Genomic DNA, 27,282 nt, shown 5'->3' with positions numbered 1-27,282 from the left:
CCACTGGATCCAACAATCCAGTGCTAATTTCATAACTACTTGTCTTTTAAAAAGCACCATATTTTTCTCTTACATATAAATTAAATCCTAAGCAGGCAGCTTCCCTGAGCTAGGGGAGGCCACGGCGAGCTGCATCCCAGCGGCCACACCGCGTTCCTCGACACATCCCTTCCTGGCATGGCAGCACTCTGGGGTCTGGGCAACGCATGAAGAGACCGACAGTGGACTACGTGAGGACTTTCCCTTCTCCTCTGACGGGCACAGGCACTTTCACACGGATCTGAAGGCACCGCGTGATTCGCAGCTTATCCACCTGTGGTACCCCTGCAGAATCCCAGAATCAGTTAGGTTGGAAAAGACCTCTGAGACCATCGAGTTCAGCCTATGACCGACCACCACCATGTCAACCAGACCACGGCACTGAGTGCCACGTCCAGTCTTCCCTTAAATACCTCCAAGGATGGTAACTCCACTGCCTCCCTGGGCAGCCCTTTCCAATGTTTATCAGCCCCTTCCGTGAAGAAATCACTCTGCGTGCTTCCTTTTTTTTCCCCCCAGACGATACCCACCGCAGCGGGCAACCATTCCAACCCGCAACTCACAGGACCCGTGCAGTTCATTTTTTATTTTTTTTTAAACCATCTCAGTAACCTTGAACCTGGCCCCAGAAGCACACGCGGTGCCTTTTTACAGCCAAACGGTAAAAAAAACCCCAACCAACCAACCAACAAAAACCCAACAACAACAACAACAAAAAACCCCCACCAAGCAGGAGGAGGAGTGGGAGGAGGTGCTGGCGTCGGCGGCCGCGTGTTGCGCCTGCGCGGCCGGGCGTGCGCCGGCGCAGCGGGCCCTGTCAGCGCGTTCTCGAGCAGGGGCGGCCCCGCGGCCCCGGTAAGTGGCGGCCGGACCTCCCGCTGCCCCTGGCGCTGCCCCCGACGCTCCCGGCGCTGCCCCCGCCTGGTGAGCGCCGCCGCGCCGACCCTGCCGGGCTGTCGATGGCTGTCGCGACCCCGGTGTGGCAGAGGGAGGCGGAGGGGGTGGGGGCAGGATGGGCCGGGGGCAGGATGGGCCGGGGCGATCCGGGGAGCTCCCGGGGATGGCGGGGCCGAAGGGGGTGCTCAGGGCTCCTCCCGTCCCGGGGCCGGGGTGCGGGGCGAGGGAGCTCGGCGTGCCCGAGGGCGGGTCTCCGGTCTTTGCCCGGCAGGGACGGGCACCTGCGTGGATGCGGATGATTCAAGTTTAGCCACCTCTGTCGGGGAGGAGCCGGGCGGGGCTGGGACTGCTTCCTCCGAGGTTTGGAGTTTGGAGGGGTCATGGCTTAACCTCAGGTTACGCTACGTGCCTCCATCCCAGGAGCTCCTTTCTGGAGTGGCAGTGGCCTCCCTCCTCCCGTGAGTCTGTTGCCCCCAGTGTGAGACCCCAGGATAAGGGTGCGCTTGCAGCCAGAGCTTTTCCAGGACTGCTCGGGACTTAGTTTTGTTCACTTCTGCCTATATTTTGCTCTGAAGATGTTTGTAGCTTTGCAGTCTCCATGTAAAGTTGACAGGTTTCCTAAACTTAGCCCTTCCTTGTTGGTTGTGCAAGAGCCTGTCTGTGTCAGCAAATTGGTTACAGTGTGCTTGGCTGCTGATTCTCTCACATTGTCTGCTTGGTGTGCCTTGGTAGTGGCTTGTGTGGGGTAAAGCTGTTGTAACCCTGTGGAATGTATTTGGAGTTTTTAGTAAGGGCAGTAATTCAGGATCAAGCTCTCTGCTCCAGCAGACCATTTCTGTAGTAAATTCGTATCTGAAAGAAACTACTATTTATTTATTTATTTATATTAGGTAGGGCCCAGATAGCGTGGAAATGGATCAAGCCAAACAAAACTGGAGTATTCATTCCAAAATGTGAGTGGTAGAAATAGAACCTGCACCTTCAAATGAAGGGTAGTAAATCAAACATGGTTTGAGCTAAGCATGCTGGTTTTCTTGCTTTTTGCTCTTTCAGGTCTGTGCCCTTGACACAGTTCTTTATCAGATCACTATTCTGTTGAGATTAAGTGATGTGCTGGATATATGAATGCAGACTGCTTTGAAAGTAGGTATCTTCTTTCAAGGAATAATATAGATATGAGAGAGTATAGTTTCCAGTTGTGGCAGCAGAACCTAAACTGTTCTCTTTGATTACAAGACCGAAGACATAAAATGATGGAAATAATTTGGAAGCAATGAGGAGTTCCAGATATGTTCTTTGGAGCTCTGTGGACATCATTTCTTGCATCCTTGGTGACTGGGGTCCTCCCTGCTTTCTGTTAGTAGCTAGTGAAGTTTGAGAGAACAGGTCTGGCTTAATGGGCAGCAGATGTTACCTTTTCTGCAGACTAGTTTGCATGCTTGTCTTGACTTCGGTAGAAATTCTGCTGGAGAATTAGGTGAAATACTTGACTAATATTTCCCCGCATACCTACACCTCTGATACTGTGGGAAGAACTGAAAATGAGTAGGAAATAAAAAAAATGATCCATCAGAATTTTAAATGGAAGTGCTTTATAGTTAAGTCTCTGGGTTTAGAGCTTCCACAGCCATTTCTCTCTGGTTTTGGTAGCAAATGTGACATGTTGCTGCAGAGAGACTGTGGTACTATCAGCTCCACCAGACTGGTTCAGAAGGAGTTAGGATTTTTGCTTGGACCATCTATAAGATTCCTTTATGTTTGTCTCATTCCCTTTTTGGTAGACAAACCTGCACTAGGATTGGATAGAATCTGTTTTTTTAAATGAAAATTTGTGGTTCTTTTGTTGTTGCTGGTAGGTTTTCTGTGGTTTGTTTTTTGGGGATTTTTTTAATACAAACTTACAGAGAGTAAGGTAAATGCAAAAACAGCAACCAAAGAACATTTCAGGGAAAAAATGAAACAGTTAACTGACTTTAAATGCAATTCTTGTAGAATTCCAATTACTCCTCTTTATAATGCAGTCTAATGATGCTTCTATCAAATTGCACTGTTTTTATTGCCAAAGTTAATTCTCCAGTTGTTAACTTTGAAATGTCACATAGCCATCCAATGAAAAAAAAGTATTTTCTAAAAATGTTTTGTTTCTTTTCAGCGCTGTTAAGTTATGAAGGCAATTTGAGTACCTAATCAACAATGGAGGAAACAGATAGGGAAGCTGTTGCAACAGCTGTTCAGAGAGTAGCAGGAATGCTGCAACGTCCTGATCAGCTGGATAAAGTGGAGCAGTATCGCAGGAGGGAAGCTCGTAAGAAGGCTTCAGTGGAAGCTCGACTCAAGGTACCAAGTTTGATAAACCTGAGTATCTGTAGTGTGGCATGAATGTACTTTCTTTTTTTTTTCTTCCGTTTTTTTTTTGATTCTACATTTTCAGCCAGACAGTTTTAAACTGTGACTCCAGTTTTTACTCTGTGTCCGAAACAAAAAGTTTATATTCTGAAAGTAATGCATACTGATGCTGTACATGTTACTGACATTTTATTCAAGCATTTCAGGTGTTATGTTGAGTACCTTCTATGGTTTGCCTGTGGACAGCTACCCTTGTCCTGTGTATCCTGTCAGCCAACAAACCTTTGTCTTAATAATTGAATACAAAAAATTGATGATTGCATCTGAAAAAGGATCAGTCAGTTTTGCCTCTGACTTTTACATGGGTTTAGGGAAGATAGCAAAAATACATCACACTTCTTGTCTCCCGTGGAAGTGTGCCCCGTGATTTTCCCACTCCTGCACGTGTGAGTGCATCCATGTTCACAGACACAGACTTAGCCTGAAATAGGACTATGGCCATCCGGTGTTTATTGTCCATATCTTACTGAGATATGTGTTTTCTTCCTTCACTGGTACTCACTAGCCAACAGTCATTTTAGACCACTATAATAAGTACAAGGAGTAGAGCCTTAGAAAAGTGCTTTGGGAAACATTTTCTCAGATCAAAATGGCTGATATACACTGTATCTTATCGTATATTTCAGTATAAGGTAATTTATCTTACAACTATTTAATGGCTCCTTCTTTGTGAGATTCTGCATGAAGTAAAAGAAAGCTAGTTTTCTTTCACAGTGAAGAAATCTGTTAGCATATTACTTGTTAATTCTTGTCTGCATCATAGAAACAGTAATTTTTCTGGTGACTTGGACTGGGCTTTTCAGATTTAAGTCAGAAGTATATATGGTGGAGTCTGTTAATAATGGATCAGCTCTTCAGTTACTGTGACCTATTTATAATATATGAGCACAATCATTTGCCTGGCTGCTTCTATAGACAGTCATGACTAAACTTTGTAAGTCTTGTAAATGCCTAAATCCACTTTATAGTTTCCTTGTTATTTGCCTTAAGTTACTTCAATCATCTGTTGCTGGTCAGAAATACCTGTTCCAAAAAGAAGTTCAATACCCCTTAATCAACTCAGGATGCATTCCCGAAGCAGATGATGGTTAGTGATGCCATTTTTCCCATAAGAATTACTATAATGGATGGGAGCACAGAGAGGATGTAAGAAGTACTCTTGCTCTGCATTTAAACTGTATATAATTATGGTGTGGAAGATAGAGAGACACAGACATAAGGATCATCAGCCAGAGGATTTGCTGACTTCTCAGGCTGGATTACTGCTTCATCTGTGTGAATGAACACATGGGAAATCTTTCAGCATGAACATGTTAGTGCTTCTTTCTGACTGAATATGCTTTCATCTTTGTCATTTCCTTCAGGTGAATCTAGATATCCTCTCCGTATCCTCTCTCAGATATTTAATTATGTCCATTTCTTCCATCCAGCATTTCTTCCTGTGTAACATAAATTTTTACAGGAAAAACTGCTTTGAAATGTGTCAAAGTTCTCTGTTTCATGCATGAGACTGATGGTGGTTAGTAAGCGGTATTTTTGAGGTTTGGTAGCAGAACTCTGAAATAATGTGTGGATGAGCACCAGGTAGCACTGTGGGCTTGTGCTTTTAGGCACTGCTGTCCAAAATATAGGTGAAGAGCTGCTTGCACTCTGTTCCAGAGCCTGGAAAATTACAAACATTGACAGCCATCTTTGTGCACTTATGCTGCCAATGGAAAAACTTATTTCTGAAGAAATACTGTGTATATGTCCTAGGAGAGTTTCTAGGTCGTGGGTCTTCCTAAGTATAAACATGCATGAATCCTCTCCATTTGGATTCTCAGCTGCTGTGCAATCATGAATTTGAACCGTAGGGCTCTAGGGAGACCAGGCAGCCAGGATCCTGTTTCCATGGCTTCATGTTGAGGGCTGTCACTTCAAAAGACACAAAAATGAAGTTTTGCGCCCTGTTCTCTGAATGGCTTGGTTTTGTTTTCATTTCGTTAAGACAGTGATGGTCAGTCCAATTTAAGATGAATATGCATTGTAGGAAGCAAAGTCTACAGTGCATGGATGCTTCACTCCCTGCCCCCCCCCAATCCACTGGCCCCAGCTGACTATTAGGAGACAAACTGAACATAGATGGCTGTCTGTTTTTAGAATTTTTCTTATCCATTTGTGTCAGAAACAGAGATCAGTAGTTGTTTCTGTTTAACATAATCAAACTTCTGCCAAAGTTACATAGGCAAAAATTTGAATAAGTAATACTTAGATCTGCCTCCAAAGAAATTGAAATATCAAAACAGAAGTACTGAACATTTAATGATCCTGTGATTTTTAAAATACTTTATGGTCAGCTGCAGAAGGTTGTGTGTGAATATTGTACTGACTGTTTGAGTATCCTGATTATCCCTTTAAGGGAAAAACGTATTAATGCAGCAGTACTATAGATAGACACTATATAAAAATGCCTTACCACTGCTTAATTGTACTAAGTCTGGCAGGAAAATACATTTTTAACAAGAAAATCAGCATAATAACACTAGTTTAAAAACGACTGCATTTTTCTGGGACTTTCTCAGTACATTTAAAACACAATAAATGTTGTTCACGGTTACCAGGATTTCCTCTTTGGCTTCTAGTATGCAACAAAAAGTTCCACGACTGTCCAAGTTTCTGGGCCTTAAAAGTCTGGCAAAAAATGTGTTTTGAGCTTAGCAAAGCCATTAGTGCCTCATTTCTTTACTGGTTACTTTAAGTCCTCCAGACATGCAACTGAGTTTTCACTGATCACTTGTCATTGGCTTTTCTTTTGAAGTTTGTTATTTCTAGTTGTATTTTCCACTCACCTGATTTCACCTTTATCACATCTTTTTAAAAACATTTATGTAAAAAACATGCTGTGGATGTGATCTGATTTCTTTCACTCAGATATGCACTATAATGCATTTTCTGTAAGGTGTTTGGTCTGTCAAATGATATTCAGGCTTAATAGCCTTTTTGAAGAGACATTGAAGTGTCACCTGTCACAAGAGACCTCTATCAATAACCTGTCTTTAAACCAAAATAATCTAGTAGTTGGATTGATACTGTGAAACATCAGCAACCAGACTAACAAAATTTTATTCAGTTTGGGGGTTGTTGTTTGTTTTGACTGAATCACTTCTGATATTTTTTTTTCCCTTCAGTCATGACAGTCTGGAGGGTGTTTTGATTTGGGTTTGTTTACTTCTTTTTTTTTCTTTTTTTTTTTTTTTTTGGAACATTTCGGAATTAATTTTTTTTTCAGAACATTTCCACTTGCAAGTCAAAATCTGTAATTGCTTTAGTAAAATGCTTTGAGAATCCGTACATACCAAGCACTCTTTTGAAACATCTGGATCAGCTTTCTTTTGATATCCCCCTTTGAAATTAATTTATGAAGGAAATGCAAAGAAATCTCATTCTGCCTTCCCATGATCCTGGTTTAATACAGATTCATAAAGTTGATGATCTGTCTGCCTAAGCTGCTATGTTAGCTTTGTTGGTGAACCAATGGTATCTAGGTCCTTTAAAACTATATACAACTTCAAAACTTGAGAAAAGAATATGTGCACACACACAAAGTTGTGTGTGCACAAAGTTGCACATTTCTAGTAAGTTATAATGTTTCCTTTTCATTCTTTTCCTCTGAAAATGATAGCTACTGAAATGAAAATTAGTTCTGGAGAAATGTTGAAAATAAAGAACTTATAACGATTAATAAGAATTCTTTCATTTTATTTATATTTAAGGCAGCAATACAGTCACAGTTAGATGGAGTACGAACAGGCTTAAGCCAACTGCACAATGCACTGAATGATGTGAAGGACATTCAGCAGTCTTTGATAGATGTCAATAAGGACTGGAGACAGAGCATCAACACTATAGAAAACCTCAAGGATGTTAAGGATGCTGTAGTGCAACACAGCCAACTGGCAGCTGCTGTAGAAAATCTCAAGAACATATTTTCAGGTAATCTAATGTTCTTTACATGATCCATAAAATACTGGAACCTCTTCAAATGGTGCTAAAAACTGTAAGGTTATCATGTAATATCAACTTTCAACCTCACTGGGAATGAAGAAATAAGAAATAAGGAATACACATCACGTTCAGAGAAGTAGCTGGTAACCATTTAATATAGTTGAAGACTAAATTGTGCTGTAGGAACTTTTAGTCTGTCCTGTCTCCTCACCAAACACAATTCACAAAGAAGTTTCTTGCTAGCAATCCGTAGCAGGGATATCGTGTTTAATATAAAAGGCTGAAATACGCGAGCAACAAACAGAGAAAGAATATTTGTAAAGTTCTGGTATGTTGGCACCTGAGTTGTGCACCTACAGTAAGTCTGTTGGGCACAATAGTCCCAAATGATTTTAGGAGCCCAAAACATTTTCCAAACAAAGATAAAAGTGGGAAATGGCAAGATCTCCAGTCAAAGATTCCCTGACAGTCTTTCATACTCAGCAGTTAGGAGCCTCAGGGATTTCTGTTAGTGTTGTAAATGTAAGTATAAACTACCTTTATAGTTTATAAAGGTAGTTATAGAATCACAGAAACCAACTTGTGCATGAAGAAATTATACGTGGAAGACAGTTAGTTTTTGTACCACTGCGCAACTCTGAGGGTTTGCAAAATTATGTATGATTAATGTGATGTAATGGATACTGTGAAGATAAAGAAAATGGGATTACCTCTGTCATTTGGTGCAGCCTTTTTAGTGTGCATTACATTCCATCTTGAATCATGGTGAATTCCTTGCCAGGACTTTTCTGCTTATAAATAATTTTAAGTATTTTACCCCTATAGCCGGTGCTAAACTTACCATTCTAATTTGATTGTATTTAAATGGTCTTTTTTCTCCTCTTATGTCCTAAAACTCATACAGAAAGCCTACCTATAAAGAAAAATTGTTTCCCGGTCATACCAGTTTGATTAGTTTACTCTCTCTAAGCCTGTATCCAACTGTTACAGTACCAAACTGGATACAGAGTGCAACTTAGAGAAAAAGAGTACTGTTCACATGCAATGTCTAGCAGTTAAAAACAAAGAACAACAAAATTATGCATGTTCCAATGCTGAGTTGTTTTGTTTGTGTTGTTTCCTTTTGCACAGATGAGTGCAATTGAGACAATAAGCCTTTTCTTTTCAGGTACTGAGGAGTTTTTAATATGAAGCATCTCCCACTGGAATTGCTAAACAGTATACTTGTTTTGCTCAGAGATTATCAAATGTTTTAAAAACCAAATGATTTTCATCATGATTCAAAAGACAGCTACATACAATCATTAAACCTTTTTGGTGGCTCCCAGTTTATCACTGGCTTTTTTTGCAGTGACAGTTTTTCTGCTGAGATTTTTCAGTTCTTTCCCCTACAGAATCCTAATCCTCTTCTGTACTATTCCTCAAATACTGAAAAATAATAAAGAAAAAAAAGCTTCTAAATACTTTAGCAGCATAGGTAATTATCCCTATTTTTCCTGTGTGCCTTAAGTAGGCAAAAACTGTTCTTTCAAGGAGGAGGTAAAATTTGGCATTTTTTGGGTTTATGGAGCCTCAGGTGCAGCAGAGTAAGTGACTTTTAGTCAGGTAAGTTAAGAGCTTTTTGTGTATGGTATAAGAAGGCTAGTACTGCAATTTGTTTCATAGTAGATTTTCCTGGATTCATTCATTTATTTATTAGAGGTGGGAGGGAAAGAGGAAATTATGTTCTCTGGGCACTATGATCTTTGCTTAGCCACTGATCAAAATGGACCGCTGTAGTTCATAATGTATAAAGTTACATTTATACATAAGATAATGTATAAAGTATAGCATTTACTAACAATTTTTGAATATTTCAAAATAGTGTTTTGATTGTGTGGTGGTGTACCCTTGGTGATTTTTCTTCTTCCTTGCCTTGCCTTCAGTTCCAGAGATAGTCAGGGAGACACATGACCTGATCGAGCGAGGGGAACTTCTGCAAGCTCATCGAAAGCTGATGGACTTGGAGTGCTCTCGTGATAACCTGATGTATGAGCAGTATCGCATGGACAGCAAAAACACACATGACATGAACCTTATCCATACATACTTTGGGGATATGCAGAAACTGTCTGAGGAATTGGCAAAGCAACTTTGGATGGTGGTTCAAAGATCTCTTGTCACGGTCCGTAGAGATCCAACCTTGCTTGTTTCTGTTGTAAGGATAATTGAGAGGGAGGAGAAAACTGACAGGCGCATGTTAGACCGGAAAAAGCAGACTGGGTTCATCCCTCCTGGCAGACCAAAGAAGTGGAAAGAAAAAATGTTCAACATTTTGGAAAGAACTGTGAGCACGCGAATTGAAGGCACTCAGGCAGATACTAGAGAATCTGACAAAATGTGGCTTGTGCGGCATCTAGAAATCATCCGTAAATACGTCCTTGATGACCTGCTCGTGGCTAAGACCCTGCTGGATCAATCTTTTCCTCCACATTATGACATTTTCAACAGGTTGCTAAACATGTACCATCAAGCTTTGGCCACCCGAATGCAGGAACTTGCTGCAGAGGATCTGGAAGCAAATGAGATTGTTAGCCTTCTAACTTGGGTTTTAAACACATACAACAGGTAAGGCCTCCTTGTATTTTCTGTTAGCAATAGCTGAGAGTAAGCATGCAAAACACAGTGTGTTAATATTTGCATGTCTATTAACATACAAGAAGATAAAAAAGGATAATATCAAAACAACCAGTTCTTCACTATTTGTTACACATTCTGCTTTCTGGCAATTGCTTCTTAAAACTTGTTTACGTTTTCTAATATGTAATTTTGAGTTGCTTAAAGTTTTGATACAGTTAAAGATCCGTTTGAAGCTACAGTCCCCTTGTATTTGTGTACCAGATTGGTGAAGTATTGGGAAGAGGAGAAGAGGTGGAGAGCTCATGTGTGTGAACCAAAATATTTGTTTTAGCCACAGCCCAGGAAGATCTGCATGGTTATTAACTTTCTGTTGTTCTTTTTTCTGTTGTTCTGTTTGGACTGTTTCAGTTGCTTCATTACTGTTAAATGGAAAGAATGTAGTAACTTCCCTCAGGTTTTCTCTCAAAACTCTGTGGTGATTTGTTAATTTAGAAGAATTTCTCCTAACAGGTTATTTCCTCTGATAGTCTTAGACACATTTCTTTTGAGTTGTGTGATTTGTTGGAATAACTTAAGCTTTGTGGAGATTTTTTTGCCTCCTTTTTTTTTTTTTCCTACCCTCTGGGTAGAAACAGCTCAAATGGCAACTGTTTAGTTTTTGCTGGCGTGTAGTTACTAGAGCAACTCATTTGTTTAGGAAAAGTACTGCTAGCCTTTCTGTGGTGTATGACTGTAATCTTGTTCTGAATAGCTGGCACTGATCCAGATTCTGTGCTGTGTGTACTTTTGCCGTCTTCAATTGTTCAGTCTCTCTAACGAAGCAAGTTGAATGCTTGGTGGGTTTGGAGTATAATACCATAAAGTAAATAAGTAGAAGATAATACTGTTCTGGAGAATTTTTATAACCAGCTTTAAGATTCATTTTATGTTCAGAACTCTGGGCTTTAGTCTACACTGCAAAGTTCTTCTACTTTTTCTTCCCTGCAAGGAACAATGAGGACCACCCACTAATGCATACTTAGATACCTATGCAGGGTATATGAGAGATGCAGCCACTAATAAAAAGCCAAATTAATTGGCCTTTTCTTCTTTTGAAGGCCAGAGGAATAACTCTACAGAGTTATTACAAATAAGAAATAGGTGAGTCCTTCTACCTACAGTGGTGTGACCTTGGCAGAAATCCTGCTCTCAGGTTCTTCATTTATGTTCTAGGGCTTGTGTTCCAGTCAGGCCAATCTTTGTCTTAAAACTGCCCTTCTACCCTTCCCTCAGAAAGCAAAGTGTATTGTTACTGAGTTAGACAATTCAGAGCTAAAGCTCTCTCAATCCATGTATTCCATCAGTGGCAGGGTAAAATTAGGAAGCAAAGCCAGAGTTGCATCTGTTTAGAAAGCAAACAAATCAAAAAGGGTCACTCCTGCTAAAGCAAATTACATGACTTGTAGCACATGTTGGCTGAGTCTTGTGAAACAGATGAAGCAGTGAGGGGAGTAGACACCACACAGGGTATCTGAGAATGCACTTCTACCCTGTATATCTGTAACAAGTGGGATGAAAATTAGAGACAGTATCTTGCAGGAAAAAATTAAGGCTTTGACTTTCTCTTTTCTCTAAAAAAAATAACCCCAAGAGGGCAGTACAGTAATTTTTGTGTATTACAATAAACTGTTAAAAAGAGGATGTTAATAACTGGAACAGGTTGCCCAGAGAAGTTGAGGATGCCCAATCTCTGGAAGTGTTCAAGGTTGTTTTGGATGAGGCTCTGAGCAACTTGGTCTAAGGGGTTGACATCCCTGCCCACGGCAGGCAGTTTGGAACTCTAAATGATGTCTAGGGTCCAGCCCAAACCATTCTATGATCATTAATTGTTGTGTATGTTTGTAGTGCACAGTGGAAGAAATTGGCTCCTTTTTGTGACTGGAGAAGTAAAGTTCTCAACAGGGACACTTGCGGAGCTTATCAAATGTCAGTTGCCAGACATCTCTTTAAAGTAAACAATTCTATATAGGGATACGTTTATAAACAGGGAAGGAGGATGGACTATATGACATCATGAGAGCTGTGTGTCTGTGATATTTCACCCTCTTTTGCCTTGTATGAAATAAAGATTCTAGACTGCTATTACATTCCTGGTTCGCTTCTGTGGAACACTGTGTGGTGGAAGATAGTTTTGTCCTTTCTAATTTTTCTCTACTTTTATTAAATGTAATTGAACATTAGAGGGAAAATATACGTTTATATTGTATTTGCATATTATAGCTGCACTTCAAAACTGACTCAGAGAATACTGACCAATTAAGAGAAGCATCAAGGGTTTTTTAATGTAATGAATTAATAAGAAAGTCCAGAATAACTTCTGTTTACAGTATTTATTTGCAAGATAGGATTTATAAAAGGATCGTGGCGTTTTTTTAATCAGGGCATATCTTGGAAGGTCTTTTTAGAAATGTACTCAACTCATAGCTGAGAAATAAAGTGATGCTACATGTGGAATAATAGCCTTTAATATTTGAGTAGGATGCAGTTTTAGTGTGCTAGGTGGATTTCTCTTTCATACTGAAGTCAATGAGAGTTTTGGAAACACACCGTTGTTAAAACTGTACTGGGTTGAGACCAGGACTCTAATCTGTATTTTATGGAAAATATAAGTCTTGTAAGATCCTGATGCCCATAATCATAGCATTATTTTATCAGATACTGATCAGGTGGTGACAAAACTGCTAAGAGTTCCCCAGCATTGCTACAGATAGTGTCAACAAGCTTCACTCTAAGGAACAGAAGGAATGTTACTATGTATCTAGTTAATGTCTGTGTAGCCCTGTGAACAAGGATAATGATGTATAAGGAGGCTAGAAATATTTTCTGACGGCACAGTACCATAAACAGCTTCTCACATTTCCCCTAAAACAACATAGAGCAGGTCCTGCTATTACATGTATTCTTTCAGTAAACAGCAACAGAAAAGAATTCAGTTTTCTGAATAGAATAGATTGAGCCACTTAAAATAACTTCAGTCTCTTTTCCTCCAGGCTCAGGAAGATGTTACAAGTGTGGAGTGTTCACTCACAGTAGCTTTTATGACTTCAAAGACAAGAATTTTGGTATTTAAGTAGTTAGCTGTAGTGGCTGTTTCAGTACTTTTAGATTTATTTTTTTTCATGACATGGAAGCACCACTATGCTGACTCACTGCAGAACAACTTCAACTTGCAGAACTATACAAACTGGACACTTGTTTAGGAATTTATTTTTAAGTTGCTATTTATTTTTATAGTAGCCACTGCAAATATAGAATTTGTGGTTTCCTTCTGAAAAGCACACTATAAATGGAATCTGAAACAATTCATGTTATTATGATTGAATATATTTCCATCAACTGTAATAAACCACTCTCTGAAGAGTGTGGTTTTGAGCTATTGATTTTTTTGAGCATGAAATATGGGATCTTATGCTTTGGTGTAGTTTTGGGTGGTTTTTTAATTACACAAGCCACTCATTATATAATCTTATTATATAGAGATGCCAAATATCACTGTAAAGTAATAATTTTATTTAATCCTTGTCAAAATATTTTTGAAGGTTGCTCTAGTTTCTTTCAAATTCTATAAAATCAAGAATTGTCCTTTGCAAGGAAGTGCTATTACACAGTACACATGAAGTGTACTTTTGATTTGTCATGAAAGTTGCCTCTCCCTCATATTACCTATATTCTCTACTAAGACAGGAAGCACAGGTAGATTTTTTTCTTAATATATTTTAGTTTTTATATGAATGTGGTACAAGTAGCAAAACAGAAGCTCTGTGGAGAAACTGAACACAATAAAAAAACCTGTCACTGATCTTTCCCATTCTAAAATTCAAAATGTGTAAATTGTCTGTCATCACCTCTGAAATTTAAAAGACATATAAAAAAGTCCCCTATTAAGAGCTCACAGGTTGAACCTGTTGGCTTTTTTTAAGTTTTAAATAATCACTAATTCTTGTACATAGATGTCAGGAATGTTTGGGAGAGTTGAATATTTAAATGTCTATAACATTTTTTTGTTAAATGCTGGGCTATAGCTTTTGCATTCTGCTCTTTCTTTTATATAGTTTTATTTATGTTCCTTGTAAACACTTTTACTGTTGCAGTTACTATTAAGAACTTTTTGACACATGTAGTATTGGAAAATTGGAAAATTGCCCTTTACAGTGGACATACAGAAAAAGCTGCATAATCTAACTTTTTATCTCTTTTTTTTTTTTTTTTTTACTAATCTGCAAGGCTTTTTTTTTTTTTTCTTTAATTCAGTGCAGAGATGATGGGAAATTCAGATCTGTCTCCAGAAGTGGATGTAAATTCTCTGGATCCTCTGATTTCGCAAGATGTGGTAGACCAGCTTCTCAGCAAGTATATGTCAACTCTTACCGTGAGTAATAACAGTGCAAGGACACCTTCAGATGAGTTTATAGCTGCTTTAGTACCTTGGTGCTGTTCCTCCATCTGAGAAAACTAATGTGACAAATGTGAATCCAACACCATTACTTTTATGTATTTTCATATCCTATGTGTAGGTTTCTTTATAAAGTTATAATCAGATGATTTTATCGATATAAACCGTGACATTTCAAGGAGTAGTTATGCTTTTCTTAGAAAGGAAGGAATTCCAGTATTCATATGCTTAAATCCACAGTTCTAGTATGTTAGGTATTACTATACTTAGAAGACACTGAATGCAGCTTGGTTCCTATAGTAACTACATCAACATTTGTTGCAGATGTGATCTTTTGAAGGTAATCAGGAGGTTCATGTTTGCCAGTTCGATTCTTTTGACAGCCTTTTTCCTTTCATGACTGTCAAGTGCATGAGCATAATTTCCTTTTGTGGATGCCCTTTCATGTGTATCTTAAACATAAAGGCAGTGCTTCTTGGTTATCCTAAGAGTCACTAGAAATTGGTCAGCTACCTGGCAAAGCAATCATTATGTGATTGTAAGGTTTGATAATGCATTTTGCTTTAAAGATCACTGATTGCCTCTGACTGGATGTTTGGATAGTTGTAACTTTGGACTTGCTGTTCTTATATTGTTCAATGAATTCCTATTCCTCCTAAGTTTAGGAGCTCTGCAAAGCAGAGGAGGGAAATTTTTATGCTTCTTTGGATGTGTCAGCTACTAAAATATTTCTAGTAACAGCAACTACTTGGACTTGATACTCGACACAGTAATATGCACCGATCTTGTTATGTCTCAAGGAAGTTGCCAGTAGAGGCTCTGCTTCACATTAGCTTTACTAGGACTTTTATGCAAGTTTATTTTTTCTGCACTTACCTTTAGGACAAAAAACCCATTGGTTTGTTTTCTCAAGCTACTTTTGTCTTGATCTAGAAAATGCCTTTGAATTCATTTTGACCTTACTTACAATGAAAAAATATACCTATATTGGTTTTTCAGAATTATTTTTTCCCTACTTACTGAAAAATATTATGTATAGAAAATTTATTTTATTTATACAACATAAAACAAAGCTGCTACTCTGTTAAACAGAGTGGTTTTCTCTTTGCTGGTTTTGATGTTTGGCTGTATCTTTTTAAGGCAGAAAATACTGAAACTATCTGTTTGTTTCACTTCTACTTTATTTCTTTTGATGTTGTTAGAAGTGTTTATAAACAAAATATAACTAGTTCTGTTTGGGTAAATGAAAGTATTTCCTAATTGTGACTACCAACTTAAACACTGATCTTTACATCAGTAAAAATGTCTCATTTTCATGAGAAATAAAATGCTAATAGATTTTAACTGATTTCTAGCAGATAATTTTTTTCCAATCACCTAGCTTGAAAAAGTTCTTGCAAATGCTGATCTTGAGGTGAAAAAAGTCCTTTGGGCTGCTGGCTTTTAAAAGATTAATTCTTCTTTGCAAATCATGTCTCATCAAAGCAGTTCCCATGCTTATAATGAAAAAAAGATACTATGTAGTTTGACATAATTGAAGATGGTACTATGTGGACTTCTTTGCCCTTACTGTGCATGCCTGTTACATATTGGAAAGAAGTAAGAACATTTATATTACTAGGGGTTTTAAGCAAATGTGAACAAAATAGAACAAAGGCAGAAAATATCAACCCAACCAAGAAAGAAATCAAAGAATCCAATTACATATTTAGCGAACATGCTGGTCTTTACTATCTGCTCTTGTGAATAGGTCTGTTATTTGTCATGCAGAAAACTGGTTTGATCTAGTTCTAAAAACAGTTGTTCTTAATGTCCGTTTGCTGTATAATGAGCTTGTCGGATGGGAGGAGAGCCAACTATTGTATCTGTCACTATGTTCTGCAGCATTCAAGTTCCAAGAAACACAACCCATTCAATCTAATCCTGGGTTTTTGTCCCCAGCAGTAACAAACATCAGTTTCCTAAAACCTAGGTGTAAGAGGAACTACAAGCAGAAACGTGGTATTTTTTCTACGTTAAGTTTTACCCTAATTTTTTCAGTCGTTGAAAAATTCAGTTTGAAACCTAAAGCCTGAGCGTTAATAAATGCTTCCAAAGTTAGTAAACATGTTTATTCTGACAAACTGACTTTCCCTTTATGTTAGGAGCACTCTCCTTCCAAAATGTGCATAAGCTTCAAACTATATCACTAGTGTACCGGTACTAACCTTTGTCAGTACAAATTTTAATTTGTCTCTGTTCCCTATATCCTGTAGGAATGATGAGAATGCTCAACATTATCTGTTACTGTGCCACTCTTCATTATGGAAGTGACTATTATTCCAGATATTGTAGCAGGGTATTTTGTTGTCTTAAATTAAAAAATCTTTTCTTTCTCTTGGTTGCTTTATTTAATGAAGTCTAACATTATTGGCTGGCTACGAAAAGCACTGGAGACAGATAAAAAAGACTGGATAAAAGAAACTGAACCAGAAGCAGATCAAGATGGGTACTATCAGACTACGCTCCCAGCTATTGTTTTTCAGGTATAAGAGAACTTGGTTATTCTAGAAAACCTACAGAAGCAGTACAGGGATTTGGGGGAGTGAAGAGATGTGAAGGGGAAGTCAAACATTTTGGAATGCTATTGTTTCTATGTCTTTTGAAGTGTAATAGGGTTTTTTTCCTGTAGAGGTGTTAGTTGGAGGGGTTTTTATTTGCCTTTTTTACATTAACACTTAAAGACTTAGTTCTTTTTATGTGTAGATTAGAAACACATTTTTCCCAACTGTTTAGTTGATATTTGTGTTTAGTTAACTGCTTTTATGTAGGTCTCTTGATGTAAATTTGTAGTATAAGCCTACCAGATGAGATGTTTGTAAGTTATTAGAATAGTTTGTTAATAGAGTGCTGAGTTAGGCTGTTTGTTAACATGGTGCTGACATAGTTAGGCATGTATTTGTTTCTATAAGTTATTCATTACACAAACACCTTAATATGAGAATAAAATGTTCCATTAAAAGTCAAAACTGTTGCTGTTTTAAGCGCTACTTCAGTTAACATTAATGTCTGTCCAAATGATTAAATATCCTTAAAACAGAAAAGATAAGTCTATTTCTAAGCTCTTAAAAAAAAAGACCACAAAAATAACCAAACTTGCACCACCCTGTTGTTGGTAGTGGAAAGTTTTGAAAGTGATCTTTATCATAGAAAAATGTCAGCTTATTATGCTCATTTTCTAATTTTTCTTTACAAATATTTTGTTAGATAACTTAAATGAAAGTCTCTTCTTCCTGCATTTGTTTCCCACTTCATTATTTTCCTGGCTTATACCAGGATTTTTGGTACATTCTTTCACATTTGTATTAGGGCCAAGGTTGACTTCATCTAATCGTTTTCAGAAAGTGTGTGATGTCAAAGAATCTGGTGGCTGATTGGCTCTAGTGTTATGCTGTCAAAGACTGAAGTGTTGAGACTGATGTAGCAGTGAAGCTTTCAAAATCATCTCAGCATAAAAGCAGCTCATGTTTCCACCTGGTTTTGTACCCTTCCTTTCCAGTTCCCCTCCTCTCAAACACAGTTGCCCATAGGTCACCTAGATCTTGTGCCTGCTTGTCTTTCTAAAGTTTAGGGGCCCCTTTACTTTACTAATGTGAGCTGACTACTTTCATATATGGGAGAAGTAAAAGAATTTGAGTTATAAGGTTATTCATTGCTAACTGCAGGAGCTGACCCAAAAACTTAGATATGCCATAAAGCCAAATCACTACTGAATTAAAGATATTAAGTACTGTTTGATGAAGAAAGCATGCAGCCGTTTTCCGTGTCAGGAGAAAACTGCAGCATGCGTTAATGGTTGTCAGTAATATGTTAATTATTCTTATGGAAATAGTGACTTTTGGTTTAGTTAGCAGCAGTTGTTGGGCTTGTTAAAAAAAAAAACCAACAACAAAACCAACAACAAAAAAAACCCCAATGAAAAGCATATGTAGAACTGGTGCTAGAGAGCATCTCCAACAAGGTAGGAGTTCTGTCTTTGGTTTACCGCCAGTAAAGGCCTCTCTTTATAACTAATCTGTTTTCATCTTAGATGTTTGAGCAAAATCTTCAGGTGGCTGCTCAGATAAATGAAGATTTGAAAACAAAGGTACTTCTTCTATGTCTTCAGCAAATGAATTCATTTCTAACCAGGTAAAACAATGTTTAAAATACAGCTGCTTTATCCTGCCTCAGTCTCTCTTTGTTCCTACAATTCCTATACTTGTTTTTCACTTGTATGTTTATTGCTTTGTCTTTCTCCTATCGCGTTCATGCCAACTAAGCTTTTCTTCCCTTTCCTTTTCTTTCTTTCTTTTTCTCTTCCCCAGTTTCACGGCAGAAGTTCTTTTGTGCTGGTGATTGGCACTTTCAGTTCCACTCTGCAAATGCCTCTAATTTTTTGAGTTGGTTCCACTTTCTTTTATGTGTCTTTATCATAAGGAAGACAGAAGACACCTCCTTGGCTGGATTCTGCCCAGAACAGAGAGACTAAACATCACATGAGCAACAAGCCCTTTATAAAATATTTCTAAATACCTGACAAGCCCTTATGGAGCTTTTGGACCTATGGGTGTACATAAGTTATTACATATTTGTGTCTGTTTAATGCCATTCCTTGTATGTGTTACAGGTACAAAGATGAAGCACAGTTGTATAAAGAAGATCATCTGAAAAATCGTCAGTATCCTCAGTGCTATGTTCAGTACATGATTGCAGTCATCAATAACTGTCAAACCTTTAAGTAAGTCTGCATGTTCTTGCAGTATTGTGAGAAAAATAGCTAGATATTTCATTTGTAGTACTACCTGTTCCAAGGACCTTCTCTTCTTCTGTATACAAAGAGGGTTTCAGTTAAGCTAGTTTAGCTGACTGAAAAAAGGCAACAGATTTAAAGATATTACCATTTTAAAAGGCAGGTATTGTGATTGCCCCTCACTGGTGAAAAATCAAGATTTTTCAATTGAAAATCATTTTTCAATGATTTTTCAATGAAATTCCAAGAATTTCATTGCCAAAGAAAAACTTGTCTTCAACTTCCAGAATTTGGAAAGGTCATTTCAGTTAGTTTGACTGGGGCCTGCCATCTTTTCTTACATTGAATCTGTCACAGACCACCTTCAAGTAGTGTACTCAAGGTGAACTGAGCTGGAGAAAAGTAAAGGTAGACCTTCTATTAAGAGTATCAGAACAGGGCTCATGTTTTGGTGTTCAGCAGTCGAACACCTTATTCATCTATATCTGCTGCCATTGTCATGTCTAGGCTGATCACCTTAAAATCATGCTGGAGAGTAAATTAAGGCTTCCAGAGCAAGTGGCACACATTGTTTCCGCTTGCAAAAATAACTGTGTCTGCTATGTCTTTTTCTGTGCATGCACTCCAAAAATTGCGCATCAGTGGATGATGAAAAGCTTTTTTTCTTTGTGTCACAGAGAATCTATAATCAGTCTGAAAAGAAAATACTTGAAAATGGAAATGGAAGACACGTTGTCAATCAGTCATGCAAACATGGATGCAACTTTAGACATCATTGCCAAAGAAGGATGCTCTAGCCTGCTAGACGAAGTCTTCATGGATTTAGAGGTTAAAACTTTCTTCCTCAGAAAACCCAGAAGTATTATTTTAAAAGGAAAGATAATTTAGGAAAGGAGTAGTTGTGGAGCCTTTTGATTGCTAAAGATATATGTGGTGTGCTAGCAAAATGCCAGTAAACACTAGTATCATTCTTCCTTCGTATAGTTTGCATGTAGGAGAATGGAAAGTTGCTTAATTATGTTTCACAAGATGACTTCAGGCAGGTGCTTTGTATATAGTTAGTATTTTCTAGCATATTGTACTTAGTCTTATACGTATGTTGTTGAGTTTTAGGAATTATTTGGGAAACTACTACTGTTACTAAGTTGTCATCAGGAGGTACAGTTCATCTGTAATTAAGATATTTAATTGATTCTAGAGGTCAGCCCTTTCTGATTGATAGATTTCCATGTTTAGGAATGCTAGCTTCTTGTATAGAATTCCTCAGGGAAAAAACAATTACTACAATGAAATGGTGAGTATGGGGAGGGAGGCAGTTAAATTAGAGAATTAGAGAAATGGTAGGGGTGAAGATGCTCTGTGACTCAGTAGATTTGTAAGAAAATTTTGACTTAATGTAAGCACCTCCAATGGTTCACATGAGGAAAGATGTGGGAGCAGTGTAGTTTAGAAATATATGACAGTTAAAATTGTCTCCCATTTTTCAGTAACTGCACTGATACAATGAAACTGTCAAAAATTCAGTCTAATCTATTGTTCTTTACCTTCTCAGCCGCACCTCAATGAGCTGATGACGAAGAAGTGGTTGATGGGGTCTAATGCAGTGGGGACTATCTGTGTCACTGTAGAGGATTATTTCAATGACTTTGCAAAAATAAAAAAGCCATATAAAAAGGTAGGTGCAAAATATTCTGTGATACTTTGCTAATGTACTCTGAACATCATGTTGATTTGGAATTTCTGAATACTAAATGTGAGGGGAGATCTCATTGCAGCCTACAATTTCTTCGTGAGGGGAAGAGGAGGGGCAGTGATCTCTTTTTTGTGGTGACCAGTGATAGACCCAAGGGAATGGCCTGAAGTTATGTCAGGGGAGGGTTAGGTTGGATATTAGAAAAAGGTTCTTTGTCCAGAGGGTGGCTGGGTGCTGGAACAGGCTCCGCAGGGAAGTAGTCACAGAACCAAGCCTGACAGAGTTCAAGATGCATTTGGATGATACTTGCAGGCACATGGTGTGACTCTTGGGGATGGTCCTGTGCAGGGCCAGGAGTTGGACTCGATGATCCTTGTGGGTCCCTTCCAACTTGGCATATTGTGTGATTCCATGGATGGAATTCAGAATTGGAATACAAAAATTGGAATCGATTCATCACTAGAAATGAAAAAGCGTTCATCATCACATTGCAGAAGTCGGAATCTGCTGTTTCTTTCTCATCCTTTTTTTTCACAGCCATAAAATATTGTCAAAGACAGATCTAAGTTGCAGGATTTAGTCCAGAAAATTTATTGGTATGTCACTAAATATTCTTATCAGCTTGTTCTTTTCTACCTCTCCTCAGAAGTTTGTAGTCAGATAAAATCAGCTTTTCTGAAACTAGTTTTGCTGGTCTGTAATTACGTGTTTTTTTATAAATGCACATCAAATAATTCCTAGTTTTAATATATACAATGAAGCATAGTGAATTTGGTGCCTTAACAAACGCATAGCTATGTTTAAAGTGCTCTTACAACAGCATAATGTGCTAGGTTAGGTTATCTTTTTCTTTCCTGTGGTCTGTCAAAGGATATCTGGTTTTCTCTATTGATAGAAACAAGTGCAATAATATGAAAGATTAAAGGCAGATTTGAGTAGTTAAGACAGCATGTCTTAAATGATTCCCCAAGACTTAGGAAACTACTAGAAGCTATCAAGATCAGTACTTAGGTAGTACTAAGTAGAAGGGCTTAAAAGACAATCTCCAAATCATACACTTACTCTTTCTTACCTTAGTTCTTAAAGTGATAAAGGGAGCTGCTCAGAGTTTCTCTGATGATCTCTTAATCTTCAGTATTTGCAGAATCTAGAGGTTATTAAGGAAGTGAATAATACGTATTTTTTGTCCAGAAAAAGTGCAGAAAATAAGTTAGGAGGAACAGCTTTCTTTTCCATTCTTGGCATGAGTTTTTAAGTCTTAATACCAATCTCTGCAATCACATATGTTTCATCATGTAGCGTTTATTGCCACCTTGTGGGGAAGAAGATTACAAACAGATTTTTTTGACATTCATCATATCTGCTATTCCACTATCTCCCAGCACAAAAACATCTCCCATACACAACACCATATGTTCTAGCACTGGATGAGACACACTTTTGTTTTCCGTGAACAAAGTGCCTGCAAGAAGACTGTAGCCCAGTGGGAAGGACACTGTTCTGGAACAGAGGGGATCTGGATCTAAGAGTCATTCTGCTTTGCCATTTTCCTCATGTGTAAAGTGAATGCCCTACCATCACACCCCTGGCTTTTCTGGAGTGTTCTCAGTTGTAGTAGAGCTCTTCTTCACTTACTTCTCAGCAGGATGGGGCATATGTGTCAGTCTCCTGCAGTCTGTTCCGTGCAGCTCATTTTCCTCCGTGTAATTGGCGTCAATTCCACCAACGCAAGAGAAGCCATCCCTGAACAACCAGTAAACTCTGGTGTTTCTGCACGGTCTTGAAAGCAGAACTTGAAACTTTATTTTCTGTGTCCTGGATGAGGGCTGTCACTTCCAGTACTTTGCAATCTGCTGTTTTCTCCCTTTTTTTCTTACCTTTTCTCTCTTTCCTGAAACCTTTCTCCAGATTTTGACTGAAGAACATGTTGATTGAAATTGAGTCTTAATACATACTACTAATAAAACACAATAAAAAGTTTGTGACTACCTGTTATGCCAGCTTTTTCTTAATTGTAAGTAACTCTGCCACCATGCTTAGGGGAAGGAAATATACCTGAAGACTTGTGTGATTTAAGGACTCTCCTTACGTTACTCTTAAAAAATAAGCCTGTGAAGGTTTTGTGTTTTTTGTTTTGTTCTTTATTTCCAAACCTCAGCATTACTCTTGCACCAATAGTAGATGCTTCACCTAGGTACCAGTAGCTATTTCCTATAAAAAGACAAATGTAGAACATCAAATAAGGCAAGGAAGATCTGAGAAAGTGATTGCTGCAGGCTTGCCAAGCTTAGCAGACTTGACCCAGAGCACAGATAACACGGGCAAGATTTGCAGTGCTTTGTGCAATGTACTGGAGTTCATCAGCAGAAGCCTTTGTTGTGGCTGGTCATTCCTTGACCAGAGATCTAAAGAGCAAGGCTGCAAGACCGGGCACAGGTCTGTTTTAAAGATTATCCATGTTTGGATGATGACTTCGTGTTTGTTCTTCTGTCTTTGGTGCTCCTCAAAAATAATTCAGACATGTCATTAGAGATATTTTGGGTTTGTTATTTCTCATAATCGGCACATCGTTAGGGAGGGACAGATTGTCATTTCTGTTAGCACTGTGAAAATCTAAACCCACTTAGAATCTGTAGCAGTTGCAAAAACTGTATACTGGTGATTAAATGCAAATACACAGTTCAAAGCCAGATAATTGTCCAAAGCCTAAAAATAATGGCTACATTTGCAGGTATCACTGGCATCACCTTTTTCTTTTCTTTCAGACAATGACTCTTGAGGCCCATCGGAGAGTAGTTGTGGAATACATCAGAGCAATCATGTTGAAACGTATATCTTTCAAGAATGCAGAAGAGAGAAAAGAGGGTGCAGAAAGAATGATCAAAGAAGCAGAACAGTTCAGATTTTTGTTTAAGAAGCTTGCAGCTGTAAGTATTTGCTTTGGGTAATGCTGTTAGCCTTGTAATTTAGAATAAACCACACGTTTACTGCTTGGAGAAAAGAATGAGGGTTAGATCTCCATGTCTCCAAAATGCTGAGTGACTTGTAAATATCAAGGATGCCAGCTGAGGGCACAGACAGAGTTTCTGAACACACAGGCCTGCTGCTGAAATTCCCGAGCATCATTTTGTACTGCTTTGTGCTTATACAGCTCTCTGCAGCTGAATATTTGAATGGCCTCAAAGAGGTAGGTCCCCTGAATTCATAATAGTAAGTGGAAGAAAAAAGCAGTTAGTTGTTTGTTTAGGAAAAAATATTTAAAAAATTGAGCTTTGCTTTTCCTGGCCAGGAGAAAGGGTGATCTAGCATTGAACAGGTGCAGTTACTTATTACCTAAGGAGCATGCGGTGTATTCATTTGGATCAAGAGAACAAGTATGTTGACCTCATTTAAAGTGCAGTAGAAATAGAAAAGATGGGCCAAATATTTGAGAACCAATGTATAAGGTAGGCCTAAGATTTTTAGTGCATAAGGAACAAGAATCTTCAGGAAAGGTCCTAGGGCCAACAGATGACAAAATGCAAAAAGAACGCACGGAAAGATAAAGCTTGGAAAACTGGCGGAATTTATCTCTGCTCAGTGTGGAAGATGTTGGGGCAACTCCTGCATCAGAGCCCTTCAGGATGTGGGATTCTGTGTAAGATCTGTTCAGATTAAGGCATTGATAGAAGATGTTGTGGAATAAACAATATCAGAATGGCAGAACCAGATGACCTGGAGCTAAGAGCACTAAAAATAGTCTAGAGATTAAATAGCTAAAGTTCAGGTGATCAGTTTTGAAAGCTGCTTTACTGGCCAGATGATTAGAAGGAACCTAATGCAGGGCCAGTTTTTAAGTAATGTTTCAGAAGAGATCTGGCTTTCATGTCAATTATTCCTAATGGTTATGCTGGTAGATTATCCAAAGTTAAAGACTAGAATGTATCACCATGTGGATAAATACAACGTACTGTTAGTAGGACATGACTTTCTTTACTGATATTCTGAGGGTAGGTCTCTGAATGAAGAACAGGGAAAGAGAGAAGGGAATTATGGTGACAATTCACCAATATTTTGGGGTTTTTAATGTCTGACAATTCAGCTCTTCAGGAAATTCAAGAGCATTGTTGGACAAAATATTAATTTAAGGATTGTTTGTAGGTTTAGGGAGCGTTGCTATTGTTTTGGGGCTTTTTTAGTTTTGTTTTTGTTTGTTTGTTTGTTAGTTTGTTTGTTTGTTTTTTACTTTGCAGGGCTCTGGAGAGGACACTGAAGGACTCTGTGACATCATTGAAGCCATTGCAGAGGTTATCAAGCTGACTGATCCTTCACTGCTCTATCTGGAAGTTTCAACTTTAGTCAGTAAATACCCAGATATCAGGTAATTATCTTTGCCCTCAAATTTAAAAGATAGATAGATAACAATTATAGTTTCTTTGTGGTCTTGGGCAAATTTTAAAACCATGTGAAAATGTGTTCATATTTTTAATATTTTAGAATGTAACCACTTCCTTGTGAAAAATAATGGTAATGTAAAATGTATGTGAGCTGGCCTAGGAGTTACGTGTGTTTAAGTAGTCAGTGGTACAGCAGAGGAATAATTAAAATACTTCAATTCTGTGTTTTGGGAGGATAAAACAGGTTTTAGAGTCCTAAAAACAACCAAAACAGTGCTTTATATTGAGCTGGAAAAGCCAGTTCTGAGTGACTAGATATCTGATTGAGGATTAAAGTATGTGCTGAAACTGAGTGAAAGGATTGCCAACTAAGTGCCTGACAAAATCTTTCTTTGCAAAGTTTCCTAATGCCAGTTTTACCATTTTCCTTTGGCAGGGATGACCATATTGCAGCTTTGCTGACAGTGAGAGGTGATGCCAGCAGGGATATGAAGCAGACTATCATTGAGACTTTGGATCAAGGTCCAAGCCAACCGAATCCAAACTATGTGCCAATTTTTAAAGAAATTACAGTTCCTACCCTAACTGTGCCAAAACTTCTTAAGTAATTGACAGCTCTGTGTTTGTGTGTCATGAGTGCTCTGGGATCAACAGATTTGAAATATTTGAGGGCAAATTTGGCAATGCTATTTCGAGTGAAGTTCGATGTACATTGATACTTGCTAGGCATGTTTCTAAAAACTTGAATGTGAGGAAATGTAAGATTTCTGAAGTAAGATGGTTTAAAGGTCATGCTTGAAGAACTAAGCTTTTAATGGCATGGGAGGTTTTTTTACTGACCCATTTGTTACAGCTGTTTTTGCTGTCAGCAGATACTTTTTTGTTGTGCAGTATGTTTGCACAGTGCACTGCAATGCTATATAAAGATACTTATACCAAAACCTGCAGAGCTGTATTAGTGCTGGATATACTAACATACATTGCTTACAATACTTAAACAGACTCCTTTAGAACTGTCTTTATATAGCACTGCACTGAATGTCCTGAACCCACTTTCACATTATATTTTGTGTATGTACTTAATTTGGTGTAAAATAGTTTATTGCAGAAAGCTTAATTATGAAATCAGTTTCCTGAATTAAGAGACTGAAAGAAATTGCTACAGTGCAATTTGATTATAGGTTGAATAAATAAATAAAGACATAAGGTACAATTTTTTTCATTGATTCACTAAAAACAGCACATAAAGCACCACCAGTTCAATAAAATGTTAAACCATTTCTGCGTTCAGCTATGATTCTTTGCATCCTTATAGATTTAAAGAAGATGTAAATCTTTTTTCTTGTTGTGTGAATAAATATTGGATTTAATAGTTTTCTGAACACACAAGATACTGGGTTTTATTTCCACAGTATTTTCAGATTAATCTGTTTTAATTATAAAATAGTACTAGACAACTGTGGGTTCAAAAATACTTCATGAAGGACACAACGAAGGCATTATCTGTTATACTTGAACAGAGCTGTCAGAGGTATGTCCAAGGAAGACATGAGCGTACATTGTTTTAATTAACATTCTGGGGTTTGTGTATGTAACTCCTTTGGCCTGTGACCATGCAGACCCTTGTGCCACTCCGACCCTGACACTGACTCCTCAGTAGCCCAGAGGAGATACATGCAAGGTCAGCAATTCGGACAAAGGATAGAACAAAGAGTGTGGCTTTCTTCACTGATGGGGGAGCATGTCCCAAAGGATAAGGACGGTTCAGTAAAGCATCATCTTTGTATGTCTGTGCTTGGGAGGTTGTAGTGAGCTCCGGAGGCACTCACATTCATTCATGGCTAGGCTTCCCAGGGCACCATACGCTGTTCCTAGAAATTGCAGGTAAGGGGGAAGGGAAGTAGGCTGATTTTTGGATGATTATGTTCAGCCCTCACTAAAGAATTCACCTAAAACTTACCGAGGTGCTACTAACTTGGCTTCTACACAAGTTCAGTCCTATACCTGAAATTCTAGTCCCGTGTGCCCATCGGGTTTTGCTTCTCCCTATAGCCTCTTTTTTCCC

At 38.3% G+C, this 27,282-nt stretch overlaps 1 protein-coding gene across 4 annotated transcripts; it reads left to right on the top strand.

Annotated features, from left to right (window-relative positions):
• Nucleotides 1-271: 271 nt before the first annotated feature.
• Nucleotides 272-26,599, top strand: EXOC3 (exocyst complex component 3). 4 transcript variants are annotated; one of them, XM_032705615.1, is made up of 14 exons: nt 1,874-1,889; nt 1,990-2,079; nt 3,089-3,273; nt 7,095-7,314; nt 9,252-9,933; nt 14,236-14,353; nt 16,777-16,902; nt 18,447-18,547; nt 19,026-19,136; nt 19,826-19,976; nt 20,701-20,823; nt 23,607-23,768; nt 25,074-25,201; nt 25,654-26,599. In XM_032705615.1, exons 3-14 carry the CDS (start codon nt 3,130-3,132, stop codon nt 25,823-25,825), a joined length of 2,238 nt encoding a protein of 745 aa, XP_032561506.1. In that variant the 5' UTR covers nt 1,874-1,889; nt 1,990-2,079; nt 3,089-3,129; the 3' UTR covers nt 25,826-26,599. The 4 variants fall into 4 exon arrangements, with proteins under 4 accessions (XP_032530271.1, XP_032553437.1, XP_032545329.1 ...); XM_032674380.1 differs by lacking the exons at nt 1,874-1,889; nt 1,990-2,079 and adding an exon at nt 272-286; XM_032697546.1 differs by lacking the exons at nt 1,874-1,889; nt 1,990-2,079 and adding an exon at nt 824-894.
• Nucleotides 26,600-27,282: the final 683 nt, after the last annotated feature.

The sequence above is a fragment of the Chiroxiphia lanceolata genome, chromosome 1 (assembly GCF_009829145.1).
Source record: "Chiroxiphia lanceolata isolate bChiLan1 chromosome 1, bChiLan1.pri, whole genome shotgun sequence".
Taxonomy (NCBI): domain Eukaryota; kingdom Metazoa; phylum Chordata; class Aves; order Passeriformes; family Pipridae; genus Chiroxiphia; species Chiroxiphia lanceolata.
This window is presented reverse-complemented; position numbering and strand designations above follow the sequence as displayed.

What these genes read in the sequence shown, in the direction of transcription:
- EXOC3 (XM_032674380.1), top strand. Translation starts at nt 3,130, where the DNA reads ATGGAGGAAACAGATAGGGAAGCTGTTGCAACAGCTGTTCAGAGAGTA. An exon ending in TCTCAAGAACATATTTTCAG is followed by an intron (nt 7,315 to 9,251) that starts GTAATCTAATGT and finishes CCTTGCCTTCAG; the next exon opens with TTCCAGAGATAGTCAGGGAG. An exon ending in AGTAAATACCCAGATATCAG is followed by an intron (nt 25,202 to 25,653) that starts GTAATTATCTTT and finishes TTCCTTTGGCAG; the next exon opens with GGATGACCATATTGCAGCTT.